This window comes from Chionomys nivalis, chromosome 13 (assembly GCF_950005125.1).
Source record: "Chionomys nivalis chromosome 13, mChiNiv1.1, whole genome shotgun sequence".
Taxonomy (NCBI): domain Eukaryota; kingdom Metazoa; phylum Chordata; class Mammalia; order Rodentia; family Cricetidae; genus Chionomys; species Chionomys nivalis.
In genome coordinates this window covers 73354732-73373060 of record NC_080098.1, presented here as the reverse complement: position 1 = coordinate 73373060, position 18329 = coordinate 73354732, and the positions used below count along the sequence as shown (strand labels likewise).

The 18329-nt window shown below is 48.8% G+C and overlaps 2 protein-coding genes across 2 annotated transcripts; one reads left to right on the top strand and one right to left on the bottom strand.

Annotated features, from left to right (window-relative positions):
* Positions 1 to 1501: 1501 nt before the first annotated feature.
* LOC130885552 (spermatogenesis-associated protein 31D1-like) lies at positions 1502 to 7439 on the bottom strand. The gene is made up of 3 exons (XM_057787083.1): positions 7254 to 7439; positions 6292 to 6331; positions 1502 to 4959 (listed from the first exon to the last, which is right to left on the bottom strand). Exons 1-3 carry the CDS (start codon positions 7437 to 7439, stop codon positions 1502 to 1504), a joined length of 3684 nt encoding a protein of 1227 aa, XP_057643066.1.
* Positions 7440 to 9481: 2042 nt separating this feature from the next.
* C13H9orf153 (chromosome 13 C9orf153 homolog) lies at positions 9482 to 11360 on the top strand. The gene is made up of 2 exons (XM_057787082.1): positions 9482 to 10049; positions 11119 to 11360. The coding sequence occupies exons 1-2, from the start codon at positions 9482 to 9484 to the stop codon at positions 11358 to 11360; spliced, it is 810 nt and encodes a 269-aa protein (XP_057643065.1).
* Positions 11361 to 18329: the final 6969 nt, after the last annotated feature.

Here is an 18329-nt window from a genome sequence, read left to right as displayed (position 1 = left end):
AACCTGCTTACCTAGTGACTCAAGTCCACCCAGCTGAATTAAGTAACATCCTAGGTGGAGACACCTTCAAAGTACACCTGTGCGCGGTGAGGTGGCGGCGGCTGTGGGTGTAGGCAGAGGACTAGCCTCGAGTAAGGGCCGGGAAGGCCTCTGTGACCTCGGGATGTGGACTTGAGAAGAGGCTGCTGGGCCAAAGTGGTCTCTTACTTGATTTCAGTATGGTTGCTAGCCTCCTTGTCCTGGGTGCTTTCGTATGTCCTTCTGTCTCCTCAAACACCATCTTGCTTGTGCCTCCAGCTTCTGCATACCCACAAGTCTTGGAGTCACCCCACTGAGGGCCACATTTTGATGTCTGTCCTGTCCTAAGAGGTGGAGTCTGAGGAAGAGCTAAGCCTCCATCATACCCATCCCACTGGCCCCCGGGCCTGGTTTAGCCCCTATTTCCTGTTTGTACCTTTTCAGATATCCTTTCAGTGAACGGTGTGGAAATTCTACCATCCTGAAGGGCAGGGCCACCTCATGCCTGCAGCCTCCCAACCCAGGCTTGTTTACCCAGTTTACTCTTTCCCAAATCATGCAAGTTAACTCTTACTGGATTGGGCAGCCCAAGTTATCTCCTGGCTCATCCTAGACTGCCACCAAGCCATGCTTCTCTTCTCAATACAATACTTACTGCCAAGTGGTGTGTAGGGCCGCTCTGGTCCCCACTTTAGTTCATGCAGTATGACACATTCGCTTCTCCCCGGTACACACCCTGGCCCTCCAATCCTCCAAATGTCCTACCTGATCTAGTCCATACAAATGTCCTCGTCTCCCTTTTAACCAATTCCATGCAGCATGCTCCACTGCTTACCCCACCAGTAATCCAATGACCTTAACAAGGTGCTCATAGGGCTTGGTTTAAGCAATCTAGATTTTCTTCCTTAATCGCATAGGCTCCTTTGCAGCGATAGGGGGAAACTTTGAAGGAAGGCTTGCACCATGACATGTGAGCACTGACAACTGTCCCTCAGAGAAACTTCCCTGCCCTTGTCAAACGAGGATGACTTCATGCTAGGGGGACCCTGGTCTCAAGAACATAGAGAAGGTCTGGGAGGAAAATTGTGAGCTGACAGACAGGGTTGAGAGCAAAGCTTCCTCCCCTGAACAGAAGGGAATGAAGAATCTCTTCTTGGTATGTGGACAAAGGATCCTGAGATCCTTTCAAGGGAATCTCAGGAAATAGCGAGTCTTTTGGAAGAAGCACAAAGAGGCAGAGAGTAAAAGCTGAAGCCCTAAGTCCAGCTCTGGTATAAACATATACACACATACACATACACACATTTTCAGCAAATTTATTGGGAAAATCAATACTGTCAGCAAAGAAAAAATTATTGTTGGGTAGAAAACATAGTCCCTGGGAAATCTGGATAAGCATTTTGTTTGGGTAATGGATGCAGACCTCCCAACATTGCCTTCAACGCGGAGAAGGGCAGCCCGGACACCCTGCCCAGCTTGACGCCTACAGAGTTGATTTGGGCGGGACTCGGGTTCCCTGTGAGGCACGTATGGGGGAGGTCTCCACCACCTCAGCTTTTCCTGCAATGCCACATCTCTTGGGGGTTATCTGCCCTCGTTCTGGGTTGCAGGACCCAACCCTTTGCACTTGAGAGTGGGGAGCTTGGCTGCGGGAGTGATGCCTCTTGACAGGCCCTGCCTGGGCCTGCCGAGTTTCTTCAGACCCCTTGAGGGAAGGCCCAGTGGCCTGGGGACAGGGGATGACTGTCCCATGCCTGTGCTCTAACTGTTTCCTGGGGATCACCCCGGGGTCTCTCATACAACTCTGAGCTTCAATGTTCCCAAAAAACTCACATCTCTCTTTGACAAGGCTTTTGCTCTTCCCAGATGGTGATGAGGAGCTGCCCTTGGTCAGGGACTTTTCCTGACCTTTGTGTTTTCTCCCAGGGGACATCCACTGCCAGAAGCACTTCACCGGGTTGGTGAACTGATTTTCTGGAGGCTGCCCCTTAGGTGACAGTGCCAGGGAAGATGTGTGTCCATGTGTTTCCTTTGGTGCCCTGGCCTGAACAGAGTGCCTCTTTCCTCTGGTTTGGGATGACCCTAAGCTTGCATCCCCTCCACCAAATTTTCCTGACTCGGCTGCCGGTGGGGATACTCCCTTGGCAGCTGGGGAACACGCCTGGCTCCGGCACTTGCCAGAGGCATGTGGGGGGAACCAGGGACCATGTCCCGGCTCCATGCTGACTCCCACAGTGGGCAAGTACACCCGCAGCACCTGAGAAGCTGTCCTGTTCCCACTGGAGGGGTCCTGGCATTTGGAAGTCGTTTCTTCTGAGGCCGAGGACACGTGAGGCACGCCCGTGGCCTGGAGGTGAAGCCCCCTCTCTGAGGGCAACACGACTCCTCTGGACACCCGACTTTTAGAATCGAATGTTTCAGGGTTGTGGGGAACTGACATTCCCTGCATGGCTTGACATGGATTCCCGTGGCTCCCTGGGGAGCATGTGTCTTGGGGGACAGTCAAGATCTTCGGGGAGTGTGGGTGAAGACAAGGGTGTTTCTGTCCCTTGAGTAGCTCTGTGGTCCCCTCAGTCATGGAGCCATCCCTCCAGCTCCTCCTTTGCCCCTGAGGCCCCCGTGTCTTGGTGCTGGAAGCCAGTGTCTCATCTGTTGGCCCGTCCTTTCTCATGGGCAGCTCTGGGCTCTGTCTGTTTGATCCAGACTGTTGCAGGCTACTTTTGTCTACCATACTGGGTATCCAGGACTGGATCGGCTCTCTGCCACTTTGAGCTATGCTGAGGTCTTTGTCTACAAACCCTCTCTTGTGCTCAGAGGCCGGCTCTACCTTGCTCACAGGTGAGGAAGCAGAAAGACGCGTTCCTCGGGTGGGCACGGCATTCATTGTCCGCATTCCGTCTCCACTCGGGTGTCTTTGCAGGAACCTGGAGGACTGGCCGGAATCCATTCCAGCTACGGTGTGGGGGTGAATGTGGAACTGAGAGAAATAATGAGACGGTTCGGCTTGTGTCATGTAGGACTCTAGGGATTCCTCGACTCTTTGGGGAAGACCGAATGTCATCCTCCTGCCGAAGGTTTTAATGTGTTCTTCCAAGACCTTTTCTTTGCTCTGATTGAGCAACAAACCATGCTGGTGTTCTATCAGTGCGTCTTCCTCGCCTGCCAACGGTGTCAGATCTTTCAGTTCCCCGGGGGTTGTCTCAGGTGGAGGCTGTGGCTTGTTGATCGAGCGCCAGGATTTCTCCACGGTGCTGGGCATCTGACCCTTGTGGATTTCTTGAGTTTTCTTGTGGAAGTGTTCTTCCAGTGCATTTTCAATCCTTTTCTGACACTGGCTCACCAGTGAGAGACTTGAGAGTTGGTCTGACCGACTCCCAGCAAGACGCTCCTGGTCTGTCTTCAAAGCAGATGCTAGACTGTTCCTTGGGGCCTCCCGGAAGTTATTCTGCAGATGGTCTTCTTGGCCAGTATCTTGACTGTATGTCTGTGCTTTGACCTCAGTCCCTGCTAGGGGATGACTCTCTGAGGTACTATTGCGAGATTTTCCAGATCCACTGAGTACTGTGGCATAGGACTCCATGCTGCCTCGATGCTTAAAGAAAGAGATCCAGGAGAGCCCACGACTCCTCCCTGACTCTAGGGGCTCCATCAACTCTGACTGAGGGTACATTAGTGACAGGGACTCATTGATCCTGTGCGGCAGCCCCCAGCGGTGCTGAATGAGTCTCTTCCGGAGGTGGTGCTCCAGTTTCTTACGAAGCTCGTTGGTGAGGGGAAAGTCTCCAAGAGGGATGGGCCTGGGAGTTTGGGACTTGAAGGACCGGCTCACCAATGAGGGCTTGGGAGGTGGGGGACAAAAAGTGTCCTGGGATTTCTGGACCACAGAGGGTAAACCCCACACTTTCTCCTGCTCCTTTTTCAAGATGTTGTATTCCAGACACTGTGTTTCAGACGGACCAAGAGGTTGTGCTTCCTGAGTTCTGTGAAATTGTACACCACAGACTTTAAGCTGGGACTGAGGAGAATGTGTCAAAACCAAGACTGGGGTGTGGGGTTGAGGCTGAGCTTGAGACTCGGTGTGAGGGCCAGCTTGGGAATGCGGTCTGGACTGTGTCTGTAGCCAGGTCTGTGGCTGACTTTCAGTCACCAGAGGGGCTGTGGGGAGAGTAATGGCCATGGAGGCTTCAGCCATACTGTTGAAGTAGACGGGTGTTGGGGAATGGTCACTCTGGGCAGGAGTGGTAGGATGCAAGGCCTCACTGTGTAGAGAGGGGGGACCCCAGAAGAGCTGGGAGGGTTTAGACTCTGCATCGTCTCCAGAGGTCTTGGATTGAGGGACCTGCTGGTACATGTGCTTGCTTTTGCTGCTTGCCAAATGAGAGGCTGACAAAGCCTGCGGGTTAGCCGATGGTTCTGCAGAGGACCGCTTCTCCAAAGAATGGGGTGACTTTATAAAACCTTCATTGTTCTCTGGATCGCTTGTGGTATGGAAATCACCCCCTTTTCTGTTCTGCCTTTTGAGTCGTACCAGGGCATCAGAGTCAGGAGCTAAGAAGTTTCCAGACTCTAGATGGCCTCCCCACAAGGGGACTTGAGAAGTGTGGGGGTCTGGGAGAGGTTGGTTAAAGGAGTGTGCCAAATCTGAAGATAACGGCTCATCAGCCGCAGGCCGCTGCTGGGAGGGGCCTGGAGCTGGCTGTCTTTCATAGCCAGTGCTTGTTGTTATTGGGACATTAACAGACACCTCACTGGGTCTGCTTACCAGAGATCTAGTGGCTTCCGGTGGGAAGACCACTTCTGAGTCCTGTGCTTCTTCTGTTGGAAGAGTCAAAGAGGCAAGTGTATAGGGTGGGGTAGAGTCCGGGAAAAATTCAGGGCTCAAGGGAGGCATTGGCTCCGGTATCAGAAAGTCACCCAGCGGTGTGGGAGAAAGCAAGTTCTCTAAGGGAGCAAAAGGAGAGAGTCTAGAAGGGTTCGGTGGTAAAGGCCCATGTGGAATGGCCAGTGCTGGATGTCCTGACTGGCTCACTGTGAGCTGAGGGGACAGAACAAGCGAGCCCTCTGTCACAGGAGCTGTGGAAGCCAAGCAGGATGGAGTGGCAGCACCGTCTTCAGGGGTGGCCTGGAAGAGCAGAGAACTGACCTTGCTGGCGCTTCTGGGACACTCACTGAAGAGAGGATCTGGATGTCGCAGTCCACGGTGAAAGGCATCATCCAGCTCTCCCAAGGGGCTATAGGAGAGAAGAGGTTCAAGTTACAATTGGGATCAGCCTGTGGAAACGAGGGCCTGTCCGCCTAGTCAGAGTGCAGACACCCGGGGTGTCCCTTCACATTGCCCCATCCGTGACTCTCCTCTATACCCTCCTCCCATGCCCTGTTCCCAGGTCTACCCCTCCACTGACAAGGACAGGATGCATTGGATCCCTGGGAAGCGTGGGATATGTGGGCAAAGGGACCAGGAGAGGCATAAAAGGATCACCTTTGCTGCGTTGTCCGCAGCTCCCCTCTCTCTGCTCTCTGGTGAGTTCCATCACCTTAAAAAAGCAAGACCATTAGCCGGGCGATGGTGGCGCACGCCTTTAATCCCAGCACTCGGGAGGCAGAGGCAGGCGGATCTCTGTGAGTTCGAGACCAGCCTGGTCTACAAAGCTAGTTCCAGGACAGGCTCCAAAGCCACAGAGAAACCCTGTCTCGAAAAAACCAAAAAAAAAAAAAAAAAAAAAAAAAAAAGCAAGACCATGGACTAGGTGAAATGGAGGGGGACATGAGGATCACACAGGAGTGGAGTTAGAAGAAAACACCGAGGCTAGTCACTCCTAAAAGCACTCAGAACCATGAGGACACTAGGAATGGCCACACCTGTGCAACCCCATTTGCAAATCCTTCCACCTGTGGCCCTACCTGAAACTCAAAACCACAGCAGGAAACGCTGGTCAGTGGCTCCCTTCAGGTCTGAGCTCTCAGGAATGCAGCACTGAACACAGCATCTGGGGACACAGCCTATGCCCCAAGCAGCAGCACACCCTCCTCCGCATCCCACAGGAGCCCCTAGGGACAGTGCCCACTGCCCAGGACTGTCCCTGCTTCATAAGCCCGACGGGATGGAGGGGCACTCAGAGAACTTTCTTGGATCTGGCTGTCTTTATGTGAGTTTCTCTTTCCTGACGAGGGGACCATGTATAGCAAGTGACATCCTCGGGTCAGAGACCTCTAACTTTATGGAAAGGACATGCTGGGGAGCCTGGGAAGACGAGGTCAAAGGCAGACACCTACCTTTAAGAGTTGCCCCGGTTTCCTTGGCTTTCTCCTGCAGCTGTTAACAACAAGGGTAGAATGAGTGCGTGGGACTTCCTGGCTTTGCTTCTCCTCCTAAGATGTCCAGACCCCCACTACCCAGGCACACCCCGAGGTCCTCTGCAGAGTGAGATGCTTGTCCCAGGATTAACTGTGAAGGTGACTAGTTATTCTCACTCTCCTCCATTGGAAAACTAAAGGACAATGTGGTGTCCTCTCTGAGGACAGAGGTTACACCTGTGCTCCTACTAAAGCTTGAGTCCTGGGGCCAAGGACTGGGTACCATGTTCTCTTCAGAGACGTCACCAACATTCAGCACTGGGATCCTGACCAGTTCAACGTGGAAGAAGGAAGGGGAAAGGACACACGATGTGGGGATGGATCATGGGATCACGTGTCAGGAGAGGCTGGTCTCACTCTGAGAGCAAAAGACTGTAGCCAAGCCACTAGGACCAGTTTTGTATTTTGTCCTGGAAACTTCAGCCACACACAGATGGGTCCCAGACAGAAACCTTAGTCCTCCCTGCATCCCTCTCAAGACCTCCTAGAACAGTGGTCTCTTCTCATCCCCACACCTCCTCTTCTCTCCCCTGTTTTCCTTTCTTCTCTCCTCTCCCCTCCCTTCTCTTCCCCTTCCCTCCCTTCTCCTTCCCTCCCCTCCTCTCCCTCCCCATCTTTCTCTCTCTTCCCCTCCCCTCCCCTCCCCTCCTCTCCTTTCCCTTCCCTTCCCTCCCATTCCCTTCCCTCCCCTCCTCTCCACCACCTTCCCTCCACTCCCCTCCTTTCCCCTTCTATCCCCATCCCTTCCCCTCCCCTCCCCTCTCCTCAGTGTTCCATCTCAGACACCCCTCTGACAGTCAAGCTCATCCCATAGCCAGAGAACAGATGTGTAGCTCACCAACGAAGACACTGTCTCTTGGGAACCCACCCTACTTCCTTACCTTTTGGGTGTATTTCTTTTTCCACAGTGACTGTAAAACCAGTTTCACTATCAGGTAGCAGACATAGAGAAGCAGCAACCCCAGCCCACCTAGTAAGGTGTCGTTGAGGTCTATATGATAGGAAGCTGAGCCAAAGGTCAGCCATGTCTCAGTGAGGCTATTCAGAGATGAGAGAATGTTCTCCATAGTGTAAACAGCATGGCTGCCTGAGGTGACTGAGTCTGAGGCTTCCTGAGTTTGACTGGAGTCCCAGGCCTGCATCACAGAGCAGGGCAGAGTCACAAGGGTTCCTGAGGGTGGGGATGAGGGTGTGTCTCCAGCCCTTCCCCCACCCAAGGAGCTCTTCAGAGCCCTCTGCCCAAGCCTGCTGCTCCCCTCCTCCATCTGCTCCTACCTCACACCTTCCTCCTCTGGGGAACTTTCTGTTTGCTCCACCAGCAACCCAGGTGGTCACCCGACCCTCTTGCTGTTTGGAGAACCTGATTTGGACCTCGAAACTGGTCTTTGGACTAAGATTAAACCTTAACATATATTTGTATAAAAATTTGGAGTATACCAGATGGTGGTGGCACATGCTTTTAATTCCAGCACTCAGGAGGCAGAGGTAGGTGGACGTCTGTGAGTTCAAGGCCAGCCTGGTCTACAGAGGGAGTTCTAGGACAGTCAGGGCTACATGAAGAAATCTTGTCTTGAGAAAAAAAGAATTTGGAGTGCTGAGATAAAGAGTTGGTTCAAACATGGTTAACTTGACTCATATAGACTAATAGGAAAAACAAAATAAGAATAAAATGGCAAAACTGTGTCACCACGTCTACAAAGTTCAGAAGACGTTTGGAAGTGGCACCGTGACCCTACTTCCTTTGTCATTCTATCTGACCTTTGACCTTTGATTTTTTTTGTTTGTTTGTTTCTTTTTTCAGGGACTTGGAGACTCAGATCCTCACACAATGTCTCTCCCAGAAGAACATCCCAGTCAGACACCTGGCAGCAGGACGCCATCCCGGCACCAATTTTCGGTATGAAGTTGACACTCCCGTACTGCCCACAGGCAACTTATAGTAAAGACCGTGACTGTATACAGATGTGCCTGGGTGTCGCCTGGAGGGCCAGGGTTTCATTTCAGGGACTTCATTTAAAAAGAACAACACTTTATGTGCATGCGTGTTTTGCCTTCTGTGTACCATGTGTGTGCCTGGTGTCCACAGAGGCCAGAAGAGGACATCAGATCCTCCAGAACTGGAGTTACAGACCGTGTGGGTGCTGGGAACCAATATGGGTCCTCTGGAAGAGTGACCGGTTCTCTTAGCCTCTGAGCCACCTCTCTAGCCCCCTTGACAGTTTTTGCCACCATAAGACCTAGCTCTCCAAGGTCAGGGCAGCACCCGGGCTAAGCCCTTTTGCTGAGGAAGCTGCTCTACAAGAGACAAGCTCACCTTAGTCCACTCTGTGCTCTTTTTCTTGCAACAAAATGACGAAGAGGGGAGAGAGACCTCACTGGGTCACTGGGCCCAGAAGCTGGGGGTTATTGACTTAATTTTCCTTTTTTTTTTTTCTTTTTCTTTCACCTCTGGGGATAGACCCCAGGGCCTTGCACTGGTAGGCAAGCCTTTACCCCTGAGTAGCTCCCCCAGGGAAATGACATACACTTGAGCTGTAACCTGAGATAGTAAACTGCCTGACTTCTCAAGGAAGGCCCACAGATTCTTTTCAAGAACAAACTGATCTGTAGGCAGGACCCTACAAGAAAGCAAGGTTTTGTTCTCTCTCCGTAGAACTTTAGATGGAAAGGTACACGGTGAGGAAATAACTTACAGTTTGTTCTGCCAACAACCGTTTCCAAACACTCAATAATGCAATCATTTACTTAGGAAAATACTCGGACGACAGCCTCCTTTGCCTTGCATTCTGGAATATTCTGAAATTCTGGTGTCTACATGATCTGTCCTGGTTTCTTCCAAACAAGGCCGCAGCTCATCTCAGCCATCCCTCTGTACCACCACCAGAATGGCAATGCTAGACAGCTCTCAAAAGCCACCAAGTCCAAACCTAAACAGAGATCCACCAGCCTTTGCCTCCTGAGTGCTGGGATTAAAGGCATGAGACATCCCCGCCTAGCTAAGGATGTGTCTTAAATTTATCTCTTGAATGATGAACCTGGCATTCTGCCCGTTGTCAATGACACATTCTGCTACTGATGTGGTTTACTGAGGCAAGGACACCTTGCAAAGATGAATGCTTCTGTGGGCAGAAATCATTACGTTTTCATTGATCTCATGGCTTCCACGCCTTCCCCCCACTCACAGCTGCCAGAACTGTACGCATCAGCTGAGAATTTTAATAAGGAGAGCAAGAAATCAAATTTCCAAAAACTCTGCGCCACCTCCTTTGAGGAAGCTCGGCAACTCCTCAGAAAAAACCTGGGTACTGTGCCATTTGCTGCTTCTGGTGCCGAGAGAAAAGATGAGCCCCACCCTGCCGGACAGAGCCCGGTTAGCAACGAGGAGCAGAAGCTCACGTCCATGGCAGATCTACTTCACCACAGCCTGTTGATGGGCTCCCTCGTCCCTCTGGAGCAGTTATCCAGGACCCAGCATAGACTGATCCAGGCGGGCATCCCTCCTCCCGTGCACACGTTTCCGTACGGTTTCAGGACCGACGAACCGATAGTTACGCCAACGCCCCCCTTTAGAAAGAGGCTTCCAAGCCACACGTTCCGGAAACTTCTCCTGGCTTCTGTTACCCCGGACAGGCTGGAGTTTGAAGATAAATCGATGCGATTCTTCTCCTTGGAGCCAGGTAATGTAAAGAGGCTCACCTGGGGGGTTGAGGGAAGGTTGCAAATTTGCTGAGAATCTAGGTCGATTTCCAGTCCAAGCATTGACCTGCGAATATCCTGCCTATTCTAGAGTTCGTAGCTTATGCTGCTGCAGCCTATGGTGGCAATAACACAAAGGAAAGGGTTTTAAAACTTCCATCCTGTGCCGGGTGGTGGTGTCACACACCTTTATCCCAGCACTCGGGAGGCAGAGGCAGGCAGGACTCTGTGAGTTTGAGGTCTACAAGAACTAGTTCCGGGACAACTAGGGCTGTTACACAGAGAAACTCTGCTCTGTCTCAAAAAACAATAAATAAGTAAATAATTTTTTTTTAAAATCCCATCCTGTGAACGGTACACACCTACTCCAGGGGCTAAGGTGGGAGGATTATTAGTTTGAAGCTAACATGGGCAATTTCACTAGACCCAGCCTAAAATTAAATGGTGGGGGTTTGGGGGTTAACAGAGGCAGCAGGAACAGTTACTCATGGCAGAACACTTGTCTAGCACGTTCAAGGTTTTGAGTCCAACTCCAAGAATGACAAAATAATAGAATAAGAGAATCTAGGGCCAAGACTCACATCCATCTGTGAGAGGGGACGGTGTGAGCAGGACACTTGATAGCCCTGATGAAGCTCGTCAGCTCCGGAAACACCTGCCACTACTCATTTTCTGCATCCTGGGCTTGTTAGAGTATTATCCTTCATAGTTTTCTTGACTTTATTGCCTTTCACAGTTGGTGGCATGTGTGCATGCATGTATGCGTGAGTGCGTGTGTGTCTGTGTGTGGTGTTTCTGTGTATTCCCTAAACCTTTCCAGACTGTTTTATCTCCTTTAAAGAGGATCCCTGGCAGGAAGAACTTTGTTTCTGTTTCTCACTGGTTTCCCTTAGGATATCAGAGACCACATGAGGAACCAAATACTCTATGTACAGCAGGGGGCACTCAGTTCCGGGGTGATATGGGATGTTCCTCTGTATATGTGTTTCTTATTAGGGACTTATTCAGCCTGTGGAGTGTGCTGATGTGTGACTCTTTGATTCTCTCTAGGCAAGCAGTTCCTGGACCTAGTGGACCTGGAGTGGCGGTATTTCAACGGACTTGCAAAGTGGGGACGCGTTCCCAGGAAGTTTTCATCCATGGACATAAAATACAACACTGAGAAGAGATTTGTTGAGAGCCAAGGCATGCCTGGTCCGATTTTTCCTCCTCTAGTTCGTAAGACTTTGGTGATTTATCCTCAGCTTGACTGTCATGAAGAGGGACATTATTCTCTTAAGTGGAATGCATAGAACACCGACAGTAGTTCTGGACATGGATTGTCACATTTGAGAACATTAAATTTATACAGGAGACAGAAATGCATCGGAACCATTTTTCTTTTTTTTTATTAATTAATTAATTTATTTAATTATTAAAGATTTCTGCCTCTTCCCCGCCACCACCTCCCATTCCTCCCTCCCCCAATCAAGTCTTCCTCCCTCCTCAGCCCAAAGAGCAAGCAGGTTTCCCTGCTCTGTGAGAGGTCCAAGGACCACCCACCTCCATCCAGGTCTATTAAGGTGAGCATCCAAACTACCTAGGCTCCCACAAAGCCATTACGTGCAATAGGATCAGGAACCCATTGCCATTGTTCTTCAGTTCTCAGTAGTCCTCATTGTCCGTTATGTTCAGCGAGACCGGTTTTGTCCCATGCTTTTTCAGACCCCGGCCAGCTGGCCTTGGTGAGTTCCCGATAGAACATCCCCATTGCCTCAGTGTGTGGGTGCACCCCTCGCGGTCCTGAGTTCCTTGCTCATGCTCTCTCTCCTTCTGCTCCTCCTTTGGATCATGAGACTTCAGTCCAGTGCTCCAATGTTGGTCTCTGTCTCTGTCTTCTTTCATCACCTGATGAAGGTTAATATTCAGGAGGATGCTTATATGTTTTTCTTTGGGTTCACCTTCTAATTTAGCTTCTCTAGAATCACGAATTATAGTCTCAATGTCCTTTATTTATGGCTAGAAACCAAATATGAGTGAGTACTTCCCATGTTCCTCTTTTTGGGTCTGGCTTAACTCACTCAGGATAGTGTTTTCAATTTCCGTCCATTTGTATGCAAAATTCAAGAAGTCATTGTTTTTTACTGCTGAGTAGTACTCTAATATGTATATATTCCATACTTTCTTCATCCATTCTTCCATTGAAGGGCATCTAGGTTGTTTCCAGGTTCTGGGTATTACAAACAATGCTGCTATGAACATAGTTGAGCATATACTTTTGTTGTATGTTAGGGCATCTCCTGGGTATATTCCCAATAGTGGTATTGCTGGGTCGAGAGGTAGGTTGAACCCGACTTTCCTGAGAAACCGCCACACTGCTTTCCAAAGTGGTTGCACAAGTTTGCATTCCCACCAGCAATGGATGAGTGTGCCCCTTTCTCCACAACCTCTCCAGCAGAGGCTGTTTTTGATTTTAGCCATTCTAACGGGTGCAAGATGGTATCTTAATGTTGTCTTGATTTGCATTTCCCTGATTGCTAAGGAAGTTGAGCACGATCTTAAGTGTCTTTTGGCCATTTGAACTTCTTCTGTTGAAAAGTCTCTGTTCAGCTCAGTGCCCCATTTTATAATTGGATTGATTAACCTTTTACGGTCTAATTTCTTGAGTTCTTTATATATTTTGGATATCAGACCTTTGTCAGTTGCAGGGTTGGTGAAGATCTTCTCCCAGTCAGTGGGTTGCCTTTTTGTCTTAGTGACAGTGTCCTTTGCTTTACAGAAGCTTCTCAGTCTCAGGAGGTCCCATTTATTCAATGATGTCCTTAGTGTTTGTGCTGCTGGGGTTGTACGTAGGAAGTGGTCTCCTGTGCCCATGTGTTGTAGAGTATTTCCCACTTTCTCTTCTATCAGGTTCAGCGTGTTTGGACTGATATTGAGGTCTTTAATCCATTTGGACTTGAGTTTTGTGCATGGTGATAGATATGGATCTATTTTCATTCTTCTACAGATTGACATCCAGTTTTGCCAGCACAATTTGTTGAAGATGCTCTCTTTTTTCCATTGTATACTTTTAGCTCCTTTATCGAAAATCAGGTGTTCATAGGTTTGGGGGCTAAAGTCAGGGTCTTCTATTCGATTCCATTGGTCGACTTCTCTGTTTTTATGCCAGTACCAAGCTGTTTTCAATACTGTAGCTCTGTAATAGAGTTTGAAGTCAGGGATGGTAATGCCTCCAGACGATCCTTTATTGTATAAGATTGTTTTGGCTATCCCGGTTTTTTTGTTTTTCCGTATAAAGTTGATTATTGTCTTCTCCAGATCTGTGAAGAATTTTGATGGGATTTTGATGGGGATTGCATTGAACCTATAGATTGCTTTTGGTAGAATTGCCATTTTTACTATGTTGATCCTCCCAATCCAAGAGCAAGGGAGATCCTTCCATTTTCTGGTGTCCTCTTCAATTTCTTTCTTCAAAGACTTAAAGTTCTTGCCAAATAGATCTTTCACTTCCTTGGTCAGAGTTACCCCAAGATATTTTATGCTATTTGTGGCTATCGTGAAAGGTGATGCTTCTCTGATTTCCCTCTCTGCTTCCTTATCCTTAGTGTATAGGAAGGCAACTGATTTTTTGGAGTTGATTTTGTAACCTGCCACATTACCAAAGGTGTTTATCAGCTGTAGGAGTTCTTTGGTAGAGTTTTTGGGGTCGCTTATGTATACTATCATATCATCTGCAAATAACGAAAGCTTAACTTCTTCCTTTCCAATATGGATCCCCTTGATCCCCTTATTGTTGTCTTATTGCTATTGCTAGCACTTCAAGCACTATATTGAAGAGGTATGGAGAGAGTGGACATCCTTGTCGTGTTCCTGATTTTAGTGGGATGGCTTTGAGTTTTTCTCCGTTTAATTTAATGTTAGCTGTCGGCTTGCTGTAAATAGCTTTTATTATATTTAGGTATGACCCTTGTATCCCTAATCTCTCCAAGACCTTTATCATAAAGGGGTGTTGAATTTTGTCGAATGCTTTTTCAGCATCTAATGAAATGATCATATGGTTTTTTTCTTTCAATTTATTTATATGGTTGATTACATTGATAGATTTGCGTATGTTGAACCAGCCCTGCATCTCTGGAATGAAGCCTACTTGATCATAATGGATAACTTTTCTAATGTGTTCTTGGATTCGGTTTGCCAGTATTTTATTGAGAATTTTTGCGTCGATGTTCATGAGTGAGATAGGCCTGTAATTAGGAACCATTTTTCTATATACCATCTGTGCAAAGCCTAAATCCAAATATTCACATGGAGGAAAATGCCCACCTGATCTGCTAACGTTAGCCCCGGTTCACGTTTATGACACTCATCTGAGTCAGGAATGGAGATTCGAGAATAAGTCTCCAGCAAGAGCCAATCTTTTTTTTGTTTGTTTGTTTTGTTTTTTTTGTTTTTCGAGACAGGGTTTCTCTGTGGCTTTGGAGCCTGTCCTGGAACTAGCTCTTGTAGACCAGGCTGGTCTCGAACTCACAGAGATCTGCCTGCCTCTGCCTCCCGAGTGCTGGGATTAAAGGCGTGTGCCACCACCGCCCGGCCTAAGAGCCAATCTTTACAAAGTTTACCTGACAGCACAAGACTCCACGCTGAACCCTGGATCCCACTCCTCCCACAGGTAAGTGTATGGTGATTCCATCCCATAAAAGAGTTGAACAACACAAGAACAGAGGAGTTAAAAATGGGTACAGAGTTCAACGGGAGGAGGACTCCAAAATAAAGTCTGTTACTCAGAAGTAGGGAGGAAGGGGCACCCATAAAACAAGAACAGGGTGATCTGAAAAAGGAACAAGCTGGAAATCTTGGAAGTGAAAAATAAACCATTGAAATAGTGACACAAACTCCCACGCCACCCCGCAAACCCGGGTACGTCTGAAGAGACAGGCTAGTAGTTTGGAAAGCGGTACTGAGAAGCTTCTAGCTATACATCAAAAGGGACACTATGGAAGATCCTCTACAGCAATCAGATAAGGCAGAGCACAGCAAGAGCAGAAAAGAGGTGAGTTTAACTCAGCATCAAGCATTTTGTTTAAGATATAAAGAGAAGATCTGGAGAGGAGACTTGGTGGGCGGGCACTTGTCCAGTATGGATGAGGCACAGGGTTAAATCCCTAGCAACAAAAAGGCAAAAACAATAGAACAACACAATTATTCAGAAATGAAGAAACACACGAGACTTCATATAGAAAACCTTTTGTTACATCACTAACAAGAAATTAGGAATAAATACCACCCCGGCAACAGGGCAGCAAAACTGCAGTGCATTAAACAGTAGAGAAAACAGAATCTTATAAAGAAGAACGAATTTCATTAAAATAAGTAAATGACGGTGGAATTTAATTAGCATTAAACATTGGAGGGCAAAGGCAAAGTCTGAGGGAAGCCAACCACCAAGCAGCCAAACTCTTCAAAGAGCTGGAAGTTCAATAAATGTATTTAAATATATGAGAGCCTTAGAGTGTTTACTGTCTGCAACCCATTCAGAACCAAACAAAATAAACTCTATTAAAACAAGGATAATAAGAACGCAGAAGAACCAGGTGGTGGCGGCGGCGCACGCTTTTAATCTCAGCACTTGGGAGGCAGAGACAGGTGGATCTTTGTGAATTCGAGGCCAGCCTGACCAACAGACTGAGTTCTAAGACAGCCAGGGCAGTTACACGGAGAAACCCTGTCTCAAAAAACAAAAACAAAAAGAGCCCAGGAGAAATGCAGGAAATACAAAAGAATGGGAGTAATTCTGGAATATTCAGGGAAATCAATATAAGTATGAAGTCCTAACAGTGGCAACCCCCTCCTAATGAGGAAAAAGGAATAACTACTGGAAGCAGGGTTAGAAAATACTGCACTATGGTCTGGAGAGATAGCTCAGTGGTTAAGAGCACTGCCTGCTCTTCTAAAGGTCCTGAGTTCAATTCCCAGCAACCACATGGTGGCTCACAACCATCTGTTGTAAGATCTGGTGCCCCCTTCTGGCCTGAAGAACAATGTATATCTAATGAATATATAAATCTTTAAAAAAAAAAACAAAAAACAAAACTGCACTACTGACCCAACAAGGAACGTGTGCAGTCTTTACAAGCTGGGACCCTCCCCAAACCTAGAAGAAGAGACGGCCCTCCAGACAACCAGACTTTAGTGTATAGCTCAGTGACATTTCCAACCCACAGAACTCGAAATATATTTGTGTCACTGGGGCTGACTCTTGTGGCGTACATCTTTAATCCCAGGACTTTAGTCAAGGCCAGACAAGGCTACATAGAGAGTTCAGGGTCAGTCAGAACTACACAGTGATACTCTGTCTCAAAAACAAAACAAAACAAAACAAAAACAAAACTGTGTTGTTTTAAGATGTTAAGTTTGCAATAATGTGTTAAATCAGTAAAGAGAAAGCTAACAGTATCCAGTCAGTGGGGGAAGACAATGATTGGCAGACCTACAGAGGCCATACTCCTGGAAAGCAGGCAGGATCCTATGGCAATCAGGTGGTATCAGCAAGTGAAGGAGAAGGGGCTGTGAGGACTGAGTGTCAACATGTCTAGAAAAGAGCTACACGTGGTGCTGGGACCCAACAATTAGGGAAGATGAAGGAGGAAGGGCTGGAGAAGGAAGCTCAGAGCAATGCTCACACGTACTGAGGTGCGCACAGACACACAACAGAAGTGTGCCTGCAGCTTAAACGTTCTAAGGATTGTCAAAAAGAAAACAGGGAAACTAGAGAAGGAGTGAATTCTCAGTAAAGAGGAAGTTAGCTCAGCCCAGTGCCTCAGCTCCTAAACACACACACCTGCAGCTCAACAACAGACTTGAGAGTCACTGACTTAGGCTCAGCAGGGAAGTGTCTAGAACCATCTTTGGGCAGGATGAGGCTTCATAGCAACTCATGACTGGTCAAAGTGCAAAGAACGAGTGTCTGTGGAGTGCTAGGCCACAATGGGATGCCGGTACCACATACCCTCCCCTGAGACTCCTAAGAGGGGCAGGAAGATTCTAAGGGTCAAAGGTTGAGGAGGGCTGAGGGTAAACAGTGTCTTCTGGACATGATGGGGTTACTGCACCTGTGCACCCACAGGGGCTACAGTTGCCTGCACAGGAACAAGGCAGCCAGCATTCCAGCATGGGGGGAGGAGCGGTGCATGAGTGTGTCCCATCCCCCAGCTGAGAGAGCTTGGTGGGGGGCGGAAAAGGCCAGCTCCCTCGCAAGTGCATGGGGGACCTCAAACAGTTCATCACTGAAAGCCGCACCCCAGCATGGGTGCTGACACCCCACAGCTGCATTAGATGAAGTCCCCATCTCGGTTGACTTTCCCTGTTCTACGTGCTCTAGCACCTCCTGAGGCAACATTCAGCTTGGGCAGAATTTTGTGTAACCACCAGGGGAGTGCAGGAAGGCAGGGCTGGTGTCTCGGGTGAGGGCAAACAGCCCTCCCGACCCCCTCTAGGAGGGGCACAGACAAGTAGTGTCACAGCTGCTCTGGTGAAGATGTAGCAACCCCTCTGCTCTAAGACAGCCGTCTGCATGATCCTCCCCCAGCTCTACCGTCTTTCTGCCCATCCTCCCAGAGGCCTGAGCTCAGGCTGGCTGATGCAGACAACAGGTGATTTCTTTCTGATCATTTGCACTGCGTGCAGACAACAGTCACATCAGCAGCTGTCAACATCTACAACAGTCACTGAAGGGGGAGGTGCTGTTGGCAGCGAGACACTGCCTGTGCAGGTGTAGTCACAAGGCAATTTGACGGGGCTACTGTATCTATTTAACGATAGCTGGTTTCATAGTCTGGGTCTCTTACTCAACAAAACCACACATGGTTCATCTCTACGCCTTCATCTCATCTAAAGCTTTTTAAGGTCATGACTTTGCAGGCAAGCCTGGCTGTTACTGTTTTTTCTACTCTATAAACTTGTAGTGTGTGTGTGTGTGTGTGTGCGCGCGCGCGCACGCGTGCGGGCGGAGGTAGCTCAGCAGGGTCGGGGAAGGCTGCTAGACTAACAGGTATTGGCAGGGATCTGTTTTCTGTTCATTAGTAACTGGGCCTAGGCTGCCTCAAGGCACCCTTCAATGGGAACCATGAGAACGCTGTGACCTTACAGCCGTTGGGCAGGTTGCTGGATGCATCTGGAACAGTCTGTGCCACCCTCATACCACCTAGCACGTCTTTCCTGGCATGCTGACAGCACAGCACGAAGACTCCTCAGCCTAGCCTGTGGTGACGGTTTTCCCGCAGCAG